This window comes from Triturus cristatus, chromosome 1_2, assembly GCF_964204655.1.
Source record: "Triturus cristatus chromosome 1_2, aTriCri1.1, whole genome shotgun sequence".
In the NCBI taxonomy this organism is placed as follows: Eukaryota; Metazoa; Chordata; class Amphibia; order Caudata; family Salamandridae; genus Triturus; species Triturus cristatus.
This window is the reverse complement of record NC_140580.1, coordinates 785,721,004-785,733,904: the sequence shown is the minus strand read 5'-3', so window position 1 is coordinate 785,733,904 and position 12,901 is coordinate 785,721,004. Positions and strand designations below refer to the sequence as shown.

The 12,901-nt window shown below is 45.9% G+C and overlaps 1 protein-coding gene across 2 annotated transcripts in view; it reads right to left on the bottom strand.

Moving 5' to 3' along the window:
* CCDC6 (coiled-coil domain containing 6) overlaps positions 1–12,901 on the bottom strand; it is a 402,320-nt gene that overhangs the window by 125,729 nt on the left and 263,690 nt on the right. For both annotated transcript variants that reach the window (XM_085608834.1, XM_085608835.1), the window contains exon 7: positions 8,343–8,443. In XM_085608834.1, the coding sequence (XP_085464960.1) occupies positions 8,343–8,443 (101 nt within the window). The remainder of the gene's footprint in view (positions 1–8,342; positions 8,444–12,901) is intronic.

Below are 12,901 nucleotides of genomic sequence, written 5' to 3'. Positions count from 1 at the left end.
GAGAAGCAGTCCTTGGTCTTGCCTAGGCGCGAAGGCGTGACCGAAGCCTTTTTGGGTATCGGCGTGGGAGGGGGTATAGTACTCACGACCCTCTGCGCCGGGGTAATGTCCTCCACATCTGAGTCGTCGGCCTCGGAAGCACTGACGAGGTCGTCGTCCTCTTCTTCGATGTTCTGCTGTCCCGGAGCTTCGACGTCGTCCCCGAAGAAGTCAACTGGATCGGAGTGCGCCATGTTGCATCTGGCCCTTCGATCTCGAATAGTCTTTTTAGATCTAAAAGACTTGCAGGCGGGACAGTCTCGGGCCTCGTGTTCAGGGGAGAGGCAGAGGTTGCACACCTCATGAAGATCTGTGTGGGGGAATTTGGACCCACATCAAGGGCACTTCTTGAAGGGAGTTCTTTCCATCAGCCGAGACCGGAGCCGGAATAGACCCGAAGGCCGCCGTCGACGACCGGAATCGAAGAAGTGCCGAAGAGAAGGTGATTTAGATGATTTATTATCTGAAGGAACTCTATGAGCGAGGATTTTGCGTCGATCGCTGAACTGGAAAAGGTTGGAACCGGAGCGCGAAGTATTACATCCGAGCCCGTGGCGGAAAAAAACAATCTGAGGATGGAGCCGAAGCCCATGCGCAATACGAACCAAAGGAGGAGTCACCAACCTCGTGACTTCCAAAGACTTTCCAAGAGGAAAAACAAACTGCAAACATCCGGGCCCAACACCAGATGGCGATCTATGCACAGTGTATAATCTGCAGCTCATATGCCTCGAATATATATATATATATATACACCCACACATACATAGACACACACACATATATATATACACGCACACAAACACCAAAAATATTTATAAGCATACATATAACCAAGTTATGGATTTACAAAGCATAATTAGGGATAGAGTTATGTTGTACCCTCGCAGGGTAGAGGTCTTTGGGGTCCCAGGACCAGAGCCCAACAGTCAGTTCAATTTACTGGCCCATACAGCCCAGATGCAGTGGTTGTCCTGGCGGTCAGTGTTCTTTAAACGGGAGTCGAGCCAAAGCTGCTTTTATCATAGGGACGTCGTCACCAGAAAGGGGATGCAACTACACAAGATCGGGGTCATTGCTGACCTCGGTCGCAGGTGTTGTGAAGTGCTCTCTTAATGCAGCGTCGAGTTGCTGGGTTGGTTACTGGACTGGTGATTAACAAACCTTTGCAGTGGTAAAAGTAACTTTGATGTCCGGAGGTCATGGGGAATGTGGTAGCGTCTTAAAACTTCTGTGAGGGCTGGACTACACTTCCCATAATGCACCACACCATTTACTTTCGGTGGATTCCTCAGAGGACCAAAGTGACAGCTTTTCTTTGGTTCCAGACCGTTGTTTTACTGCAGTTTGCAGGGGACTATTTCCACCAATCCAGGGGAGTGAGGTGGCTTCTGGCCTTCAAAATTGCCGTTCAATTTGGGAGTGTTGAGTTTTAGCAAAGGACAAAAGTCGTCCACTCAGATCCAAGACTGTTGCCTCAGGGACACGATACCCCTCTTTTCCTGTGCTGGTAGGCAAAGTTCGATGGGTGACACGGGTCTACTATTGGTCCTTCTTTGAAGTAAGTTGATCAGATCTGATTTTCTGATTTCGTGGTCCCTTAAATCTTAGACTTAGGGGAGTTCAATTTGTGGGAGCTAGTAGCTAATGGGCAGTTAGTCCCTGCAATTAGTCTGCCTGAAGTGTAGGTCACCTTTTCTACCCAGAGCCTACTATTTCTATCCTCCTTAAGACAGCAGAAATCTGCTTTAATTGTACATATCGGGCTGCTCACCCTAGAGGTGTGGACAGCCTTCCTGGAGGTGTACACCTTCTGCATACCTCAGAGGAACAACCCAGATGCAAATCAGAGGCGGTGCAGCCATTGAATCTCACCACTCACTGTGTCACTTCACTAGCCCACTTGAGAGGAGGGAGGTGTGACCTTCTTACCCAAGCTTTTGTTCTGACTCCTGGGAATGCTCACTGTGTGGCAGGAGGTCAGAAACCTGTCTTGACAGTAGGTGAGGGCGGAAAAACCCAGGCCTGCCATCAGCTAGGGTCACTAGGTTGGCAACCACTAGGTTGCCACCTGGGTGCATGCCAAACTTCAGTTGACAGAGATTTGTGTCAGGGGAGAGAAGGCATGTTTGACACCAAACTTGCCATTTAGGTGGAACCATAATGGAGCTAGCAACATGGCTGTGCCTGGGTGCTAGTCCCATGTCATCCTATGGATCGCTTACAGTGTACTTTAATGGTAAACCCACTAGCTTACACTTGCACGTCTACACTCTTAATACACTGAACCCTGCCTCCTGGGGACAAGAGACCTTCCCCTAGGGGTGGCTGACATACTTAAAAACAGTGCTCTGATCCTATCATACATAGCGAGGACAACGTTGAAATGGAGCAGTAAGGCAAATGCTACTTACCAGTATGCATCTGTTCTTGGCATGTAGAGCTACACACTGTGCATAGATCGCCATCTGGTGTTGGGCCCGGATGTTTGCAGTTTTTCCTCTTGGAAAGTCTTTGGAAGTCACGAGGTATGTGACTCCTCCTTTGGATCATATTGCGCATGGGCTTCGGCTCCATCATCAGATTGTTTTTCGCCAGCAGGGAAATGATGGAGCGTAGAAATAAGCAGTGAAGATGCCCATGTGTGCTGTATCTAAATAAGATAGACTGGAACAGATAAAGGTAGCCGGGGAGGTGGGTGGGCGTGTGTAGATCTGCAGCTCTACATGCCAAGAACAGATGCATACTGGTAAGTAGCATTTGCCGTTCGAGGCATACGAGCTGCAGATTACACACTGTGCATAGATTATATAGCAGTACTCGCTCCTAGCAACGACCACCAGTATCTGTTGCAGTGGTTTGAAACAGTGTTTTGAGTACAGCCTGGCCCACACTCGCTTGTTGCTTAGTTTGCACATCTACACAATAGTGTTTAGTGAAAGTGTGTGGTGTAGACCATGTAGCTGCTTTGCAGATATCTAAGGGGATGTTCCCTAAAAATGCCATGGAAGCCCCTATCTTACGTGTAGAGTGGTCTTTAGGGAGAACAGATAGCGTTAGTTTTGCTTTGTGGTAGCAAATCTGTATGCATTTAACAATCCACCTAGCTATCCCAGATTTAGAGATGGTGTTGCCTTTGTGTAGTGGTGAGAAAGACACGAACAGCTGTTTGGTCTTACGAAAGGGTTGTGTTCTCTCGATGTAGTAGAGTAAGGCTCGTTTTACATCTAGTGTGTGAAGAGCTCTGTCTGCGATGGTCTGTGGCTGCGAGAAGAATACGGGCAGTTCTACAGATTGGTTTAGGTGAAAGGGAGAAATGACTTTAGGGAGGAATTTTGGATTCGTGCGGAGAACAACCTTGTTATGGTGCATTTGCAGAAAGGGTTCTTTAATGGTGAGTGCTTGTATCTCACTGACCCATCTGAGGGAAGTAATGGCTACAAGAAAGGCAGTTTTCCACGTTGAATTGAAGTTAACTTTTGTGTAGAGGTTCAAAGGGAGGCCCCATTAGTCTTGTGAGAACGATGTTTAGTGTATATAGTGATTTAGGGGTCCGAGGTCCAGGATGGGTCTTAGAGTGTCGTCCCTTTTTGGTATGAGAAAATATAGGGAGTAAACCCTCATATTTTGTTGGTGTGTAGGAACTAGTTCTATCGCACTCTTCTGTAGGAGGGAGATTACCTCCTGCTTTAGAAGTGACAAATGTTCCTGTGACATTTAGCGTTGTTTGGGTGGAATGTTGGGGGTGGGGGGGTGGTAGATGTTAGTTTGAGGCAGTAGCCTGACCGAATTATTTGTGTTACCCATTTGTCTGAGGTGATAGTAGTCCAGACAGGAAGAAAATTGTGGATTCTGCCCCCGACCGGAGTGGGATGGTCTGGGGGGAGTGGAGGGAAGTCATTGGGTAAGGGTGGAGGCAGAGCAGGAGGGGTTAGTCTTGCCTCTGCTTTTATTATTGTTGACCCTGTAGCCGCCTCTTTGGTAACCCCTTGTGAAGGTGGATTGGGTAGGGGCTTTATAGGAAGTATAAGCGTCATCGGAGGAGCAGCCTCTGGAGGTGTTTCGAAAGGAAGAGCGGCGAAAGGAGCGCCTGGGAGGGTGCGACTGTAAGGCTCCCATAGACTTCGCCGTATCTGTCTTTTTTCATTTTTTCCAGGGCATCGTCAACGTTTGGGCCGAACAGATGTTCCTGGTCAAAGGGGTGGTTCAGGACCTGCACCTCGGGTTCGAAACCTGAAATGTGTAGCCAGGCATGCCTACGGAGGACGACGCTGGTGTTAATTGCCCTAGAGGCGGTGTCAGCTACATCTAGGGTGCAACGAATGGAGGTGTTGATGGTTTTACCCTCCTGGATTAGCTCGTGGGCTCTATTTTTGTATTTGTCAGGGAGGTGTTGCATTATGGCTTCCAGTTCATCATAATGTGCCCGTTCATATCTTGCCAAAGGCGCTTGTGTTTGCGCAATGGGCCATATGTTGGCAGCCTTGGATGCAGTGCGCTTGCCAGAGGCGTCAAGGAGTTTGAACTCCTTATCAGGTGGTGGTGGTGCCTCGCCTGATGCCTGGGAGTTTGCGCGCTTTCTTGCAGTGGACACTACTAGGGAGTCTAGTGGTGCTGGCCCTCTGATGTAGGTGGGGTCTGTAGGGGCGGCCTTATACTTCTTCTCGATGCGAGGGTTGATGACCCTGGCCGGGTCTTTAAGCATGGGCAGGGTGGAAGTGTCCCTGTGTGTTGCGTTAAAAGTATCTAGGAGGAAGTCCTCCTCCACGGGGTCTGTATGGAGATCAACTCCGTGGTAGTGTGCAGCCCTATGGAGTAGTTGGTTAAACCCCATTGTGTCTTCCGGGTGGGATGGTCTTGAAGGGTAAAGGTCGTCCTGCGGGATGTTAGGGATGTCTGGAATGTTCTAGTCGTCCCATGGGTCTGGGGAGCCTGTAGGAGTGGGGTCCCCTGTGGGTTGGTCATGGGGCTTGTCCCCTGTGTCATCGTAGACATCGTCATCATCCGGAGAGGGTGTGGGGGAATGATGAGGTGGGGGAGGAGGGGGTGGAGGAGGAGATGGAGGAGGGGATGAAGGTATTCTCAAAGGGGAGGTAGCAAAGTCTTTCCTCTTTGGAGGTGGAGCTGGGGCAGGCTGCTCAAGCGGTCTCTTTTTGATGCTGAGCATCAAATGTCCAGTTTTAGGGTCTTTGGCCAGTATTTTTTGTAGTGGATCAGGCCGAAATAGTTCTTCAGTGAGTGGCCGATCCGTCGGCGCCGAAGGCGTCGGAGCGGTGGTTTTTTTGCTCTTGGAGTCAGCATCAGTTCGTTGTTTTGAACTGTGCGGCTTCGAGATGGCTGGTTGTTTCGTTGGCTCCGAGATTACTTTCGGCTTCGAGGTGTGGGTGTCGATGGCTTTGGGTTTTTTGCTCGGCTCCAGGGACGATGTCGGCACCGAGGAGATGGTGCTAGTCTTCGGCGCCGAGTGCTTCGGTGTGGAGCTCGGCGCGGAGGAGGAGGCCCTTTTCTATTTCAGCACCGGTGCAGAGGAGTGTTTCCTGGCACCGACAGCAGGCTGGCTCGAGCCCGAGCCGCCAGAAGGCTTGATAGATTTCTTAACCGGGCCCGAAGGCGAGGTGTGGGAAGCAATGTCTTTGGTCGTGCCTAGGCCCGAGGGCGAAGGCGTGACCGGAGCCTTTTTCGATGCCGTCGAGGGTGGGTGGTGGGGGTGGATGTTAGTACTCACGCCCCTCTGTGCCGGAGTGATGTCCTCGACATCTGAGTCGTCGGCTTCGGAGGCGCTGCAGAGGCCCTCTTCGGTGTGCTGTTCTGGAACATAGACGCCTTCTCCGAAGATGTCGTCGGGGATCGCTGTCGACGAGTGTGCCATGGTTCTCCTTGCCCTTCGGTCTCGAATGGTCTTTTTGGACCGGAAGGATTTGCACGCCGGACAGTCTCGAGCCTCGTGTTCAGGGGAGAGGCAGAGGTTGCACACCTCATAGAGATCGGTGTGGGTAAATTTGGACCCACATCGAGGACACTTCTTGAATGGAGCCCTTTCCATCAGCCAGGACCGGAGCTTAGGTAGGCCCGAAGGCCTTCGTCAAAGACCGGAATCGAAGACTTCGAACGGAGAGTCGCGTCGAGCGTGGAGATCGCGATCGAAAGCAATACCGCGAAAAGGGGCGGGTTACGCGCCGATCAGAAGAACTGGAAACTGTTCGGAACCGGAGTGCGAAGAACACATCCTAGCCCGATGGCGGAAAAAAACAATCTGAGGATGGAGCCGAAGCCCATGCGCAATACGATCCAAAGGAGGAGTCACATACCTCGTGACTTCCAAAGACTTTCCAAGAGGAAAAACAACTGCAAACATACGGGCCCAACACCAGATGGCGATCTATGCACAGTGTAATCTGCAGCTCATATGCCTCGAACACACTGTTCCTTTAGTCTGCAATGGCAGACCTGCTGTCATCTGTTTACCTGGGTGACTCAGGGTGGCACAATCAGTGCAGCAGCGTCCTCCCCCCAACCCCCCTCCCACCCAGAGTACCCTCTTACAACCAATGCCCTGGGTACCACACTACCACTTACCCAGGCCTTTCAAGGAGGGTAGGGGGTTAATGCCCTGTCAATTGCAGATGCCAATTATACATGCCACTTTTTAAGGAGAGAGCACTGGCACCTTGTTAGCAGGCTTCAGTGCATTGTCAGTCTAAAACCAGCATCTAGTGGTCCAAATGGAAGCAAAACTTGGCGAAGGGGCCATGTAAAAAGCCCTGTTTTTTTTTTACAAACACCTACTGCAGGATCAGAGAACTGTAGTGAAGATTGCCATCTATATACGTACAATGCTAAGTTAGCACAACCGCGTTAGATGTTAGAAAGCCATCTTGCCGCTTCTGCTGCTTTTGCACACGACACTGTAGCTACATGTTATTAATTGAGAAATGCTTGCTCGACTTTGCTTCACATGAGAACGGTCTGTTGTTCACATCCCGAACCGTGTGCAGCGACCTTGGTCTGAACATCGTGTAAAGAAACAGTCTGGGTCGCTAGACGGTGCATGTTGTTGGGTTCAGGTTGATCGGCCCACTATTTAGCCATAACACACACGCAGCTGCAAATACCTGAAAATCGGGTGCTTTTAATATTGCAGTGTTGTATGTTTTTCATTACATTCGGAAGAAGAGCTTTCCCAGGAGCAGAGTCTAGCTGATCCTGTGATGTGATCTCACTGAGCTGATCTTTACGGTATGGGGTTCCCCATTCAAGCCTAGAGACCTTTTATTAGTCTAATAATAATATTAGTTTACTAGCGAAAGGAAGGTGGCTGATATCCACTGTCATTTTAGTATGATTACTCCTTTCATTTTCTATGGTATTGTAACTATGCTGATGGTTTTGATCTTAATCATTTGTCAGCTTATGTTAGCTAAAGTACTGCATCTTAGGACACGAGGTTTATAAAATAAACTCTTTAAACTTTACCGTGTCTGTTTATTCTGTTGTGGACTGATATGAGAATAATTACGAACAGGTATTTCTGATTCCCACCATTCCTGAGAATACCCTAAGTCGCTTGTTCTGGGTTGTCTATACATTGGGACCGCCGAGATAAACCTCGGATAACGAATGGGACACTGATGCTGGTCGGATAAGGGGTTCTGAGGTGAGTTTTTGGTACACCACAATTCACTGAGGTCCTGGTTTCCTGTGCATAGTTCTGTGCATAAGCAGAATCCCTGCAACAGACCCTGTGTGGTGCTTGTAAGCCAGGCTGTCACTAAGGGACCCTGAGCAAATGGCAGTACACAGGGAACAAGCTGCACCAGTTGAATGTTCCCAAAACAGAGGTGATGCAGGTCAACTGCTGCAAAGGTTTGCAAAACAAGACCATATTCATGCCTTACAGCTAAGAAACTATGGTGGAAGAAGATTGAAACAGGGAGCATGGCTTTAGGAAGAAAATGATGACCAAGAAGTAGCTAGTAGGTAGGCAGTAAACAAACCAAAGCATGGAGTACTGGAGAAGTTATATGTAGATCAATCATATCAGCCAAGTTCTCTACTCATACTTTACCCCCAAAGCATATGCAATGCAGTAAACCTTATCAAGATCAGTCATGCTGATTACTAATGCAAATTAGACCCTGGGGAGTTCACATTGAATTGGAAACGATCTATATGTTAGTAAAAGCACTGTCAAGAGTTCTCCCGGTTAAATAATTAGTCAACCAAATATTTCATGCAGGCAAAAAAAATAATGTACAAACATTTAATGAGCTGAAACAAGGTGTCAAACATTTAAATACATTTACCGGGAGAGATGGGTCTGCTCGAACTTGGTGATGGTGTATAAGGTATTGGACTGGATACAGTGCGAGGTCTCAATCCTTGTGCAGACATCTCATTGAAATATCTGAAGACAAGCATAATCATATTTATAGTGAACAAAATACATATTCACATTTTGACGATATTAATTTACAATTTTCAAACATTTCTGAAAAGGGGTCTTGAGATCAAGACTATACAAGAACTCTCAGAAGCTGGCTGGAAATGTGCAAATTACATTTTAATTTTCTAGACCTAAATGGATGGAGAAGCAACAGACTTCCTTGGAAGAAGGTAGGCAGTTCAAGACACTTGGAAAGCAGCAATCAATTAGCATAGGGTGCTACTGCAGTTGCTAACAAACTGCCACCACAATGCAAGAATATGGAGTTTTATCACTGATCTAATGTAGGGGTGAAGTTTGTTCCTAATGCGATACTAGTGTCACAGAGCATTTTTACAGTGTAGTGTGGCAAAGAATCAATTTCAAGATTTTTAACAGTTGGTGACTGAAGGTTTAAGGTTTTCTCAAGTGAGCTTTAGAGACAATCGTACAGCAATAGCCAAAAGAGTGGAAGGGGAAAAGGTTAGGAGAACAAATTGAAAAACAATCATTTTGGCTTTTCAACAGTGAAAAATAAATTACCAAGCTTCAGTCTCACACAAATTTATATTCTTCAACAAGAACATATACTAACTTATATGCGACTAGCGTGCAACTTTTCTTATGATGTAACTTTTGTAAAGCACTCTGATACCCTCATCGGGTCTAGTCCGTGCTATATAAAACTCTATAAAATAAAAAATATGATTTAACCAGTATGTAAACCTTTCATTGACCTTAAACATAACAGAATTCTCATTATGTGACCTCAAAGTAGACAAAATATTACAATATTTTGGTCAGCAAAAAGAACAGAGGAGAGAGATGCCAAAATTAGCAGAAAGGGGAGGGTGGGGGGTTACAACTTAATGCTATACAAATTGTTAAGGCCGCATCTCGAGTAATTCAAAGAACAGGGTATTCAAATGTTAGGAAGTAGTGGCGCTCTGCTGGTAAACGTAGGTATCTTGAGTTATAGTATCCGTATGGTGCAAAACAGGGAGGGGAAACCCCTATACCCCTCAAATTGTAAAGGCCAAAGAAAATTTGACCTCAAACTGAGCCAAAGCCCGGTCCTGTGCACACATACAATTATATAGTCACTGGTCGATACAGGTAAGAGCAATGCAACAAAGAAAACATTCATAAAGGATTAGAAATTTCCGTTTAATGAGCATAACCAGCCGACACGTGCTTCATCGTGGGGAGTGTGAACCACGAATCTTCAGGGCTGGAAAAAATACAAAATGATTCATGCTAAGACAAGTGCCAAGAACAAGGCGACACTGCACAATAATGATCATTACAAACATAGTATGTAAAAATAGTGCGGAAATATACAGGAAGAAAACACCACAACTACAAAAAGGTGCTGAAGTAGTAATAAGAAATTGTTAAAAATTGCCTAAACCTCCAATCGGTGTGAAGTCAAAAAAGAAAAAGGAAGAAAGGAAAGAGCAACTAGAAATCACCATGCACCCGAATATGTGGAGCGACTCAAAATATTAAGTCCCTCAATGTTAAAGGAGTACCAAGCAAAAGTCCACAAAAGAACCATACCTGAAGCTAATGCCAAACTAGCAGTAGATGCTGTAAGGTAAAACAATACAAACAGCGAATAAACAAGAGGTCTTAGAATACCAAGATAATGGAAAGCGAGGCGTGTAAACACATAATAAAAAGGGATGTCTTACCCCACTACCGGTGATAATTCCAACCCGGTAGGGTCAATAAAGGGTCAGTCGGACTGCACAGAATAGTAATATCTCTCTGTGAATAAAAAGTAATAGTATGCCTAATGTAGACAGCAAGTAGAAGCAAAGAGGAGTAAGTGCAAGCCAACAAATCTACTGTTAAAATAACAAAACAACAAATCATACCTTCAAAATAAAACAGCCACGTTCAAAAATAACCTTGTACCGCCAGTCGCGTGAAAATCCAAAGTACATAAAAATTGTCTTTAAGGGAGAGAATCCCGTTATTAGCAGTCTCTCAACGTGTTCGTCAAGGCAAGTAAGTAACATCCATTATCTATAATGTAAACCACAACGGGGGGGAATTTGAGGGGTATAGGGGTTTCCCCTCCCTGTTTTGCACCATACGGATACTATAACTCAAGATACCTACGTTTACCAGCAGAGCGCCACTACTTCCTAACATTTGAATACCCTGTTCTTTGAATTTTGCGATTGTTACTAGTTAGGAAGGGCCGCCGCGACGTAAACTCTAGACACTTTCAACCAGGGTTCCTTGCATTCGATAGATCTTATTATGGATCGTGATAAAGAAGCTGAAGAACTCTTTGGCAATTTGGCCAAAGGCACCAATATAAATACACCTTCCAATAGCAACAACACCACACAACAGGAAGGGTTGAGAGACAAGTTCATCAGATTGGAAAGACTTAAAAAACTAGAAAACGCGAGATGGTGGGATGGAGCCACTCTGAGACAGTACCTGAGACTGGATAGGGTACCTAGGGGTCTGAGATCACAGATATTCCCCACCTATGATGAGCTGGACGAGGACCTGTTGGCCAAATGGGAAGAGGCGCTTAACCTCAAATCCAAGACTTTAATGCAAATTCTTATAGAAAGTGCTGAGAGGAAAGTAAATAAACTACAAACCGATATAGCTACCTTAGAAGATGAAATAAAAAATCTCAATCGTAAGGAGGCCACGGAGAAAAATTATGCGACCCTTAAGGATATATTAGCTATTCACCAGAACGAGATTAAAGACAGGAAAGCTAGACATCTTAAACGGGACGAACTGGACTATAAAATGGGCAGAATTTTTACTTATGCACGCAAATATGACATACTCTTCCCTACCAACATAGTACCAGACAAAACAGCCAGAGCTGAGGTTATCTCTTCAGCTTCGAGTTCCACGTCATTGAGCATGCCTCCATCTAGTGATAGTGAACATGAGTCCAATCCCAATACTAAGAGGCAGGAGTCATCTTTTTTAAGGGAAGTCAGGACCATTCGGAGAGGAAACAGGTCCTCAAACACACGCACCATACAGGACACAAAACACGCAGAGGGGGGAGAGGCGGAAAAGGGAGAGTACAGGAGAAAACTACGCTCAGGCAACGAGCGGAACCCACTATAGACCCCATCTCTGAGGTTCAGGTTGTCAATTTGTCATCCATGACACTTACTGCAGATATGAATTCATTGTTAAGTAAGGGCCTTAATTTCAACCCCACGGTCTCTGGTGATTATTGTAGACTCAAAATTGATCTGTTTAAATTTGTTAGAGCATTAAAATTGAGGAAATATTTTGCCGATAACCCTTCAGACAATAAAAGAGTTACCACAAAATATTGTGAAGATGTCTTTGGTGTTCCTACTATCTGTGACATACAGGCTACTAAATTGCTCCTTTCTCTGACAGATATAGAAGAGTCTCCTTACACCATGGTGCAACTGCTAGAAGAGCTCGATATTGACACTTCCAACACTCCAGTTAGTGGCCTAAAAAACAAATCTAAATGGGTACCCACTTTTACAGGGGGGAATGTTATTGATGTCTTTCACAGAAGGGTATTGGAGGATCTCAATCTACACGCATCAAAAAGGAGGAAAAACAAGTGTGTTTTCAATGACAATCTAACTTCAGGTGAACGTCAGGCATTGAAAGAACATGTGGAAAATGAACACATACTTATCAGGGAGGCGGACAAGGGTGGTAATGTTGTCATCATGAATCGGGCAGACTATAATAACGAGATTCTTTCGCAACTTAGTGATCAATCGTGCTACCAAACTATTACTTACAATCCGATGGGGAATTTGACGACATTGATTAACAAACATCTCGCAGAATGGCATACCACAGGTCTTTTGGATGCAGATGAGGTAGCCTATTTGAAAGTCTTCAGACCCACCTTCCCTGTACTGTACACATTACCTAAGATACATAAACAACTCCCTTTCCCTCCAGGAAGACCCATCATTTCTGGCATAGGGGGACCTACTGAGAGACTATCAGAGTATGTGGACATATTTTTGGGCCCGTTGGTACGTAATTTGGCATCATACATACAAGACACGAAACACATTCTGAGCATTTTATCTGACTTTCAGTGGCAACCTGGTATGATTTTGGCCACCTTAGACGTAGTCTCATTATACACCAGTATTGATCCTGAACTGGGCCTTAAAGTAGTAACCAAAACTCTTGAGAATAGGCCAGCTACACTATGGCTACACAACGACATGCTGATCACCATGATGAGACTCATACTGAACAATAACTTCTTTCTATTTGAGAACACATGGTACAAACAGGTGAAGCGAGTAGCAATGGGTTCGCGTTTTTCACCATCGTTTGCTAATCTTTTCATGGGCTGTTTGGAGAAGGATTGGATTTGGGGCCCTAATGGAACAGAATGGGTGAACTCCATTATCTATTGGGGTCGCTATATAGACG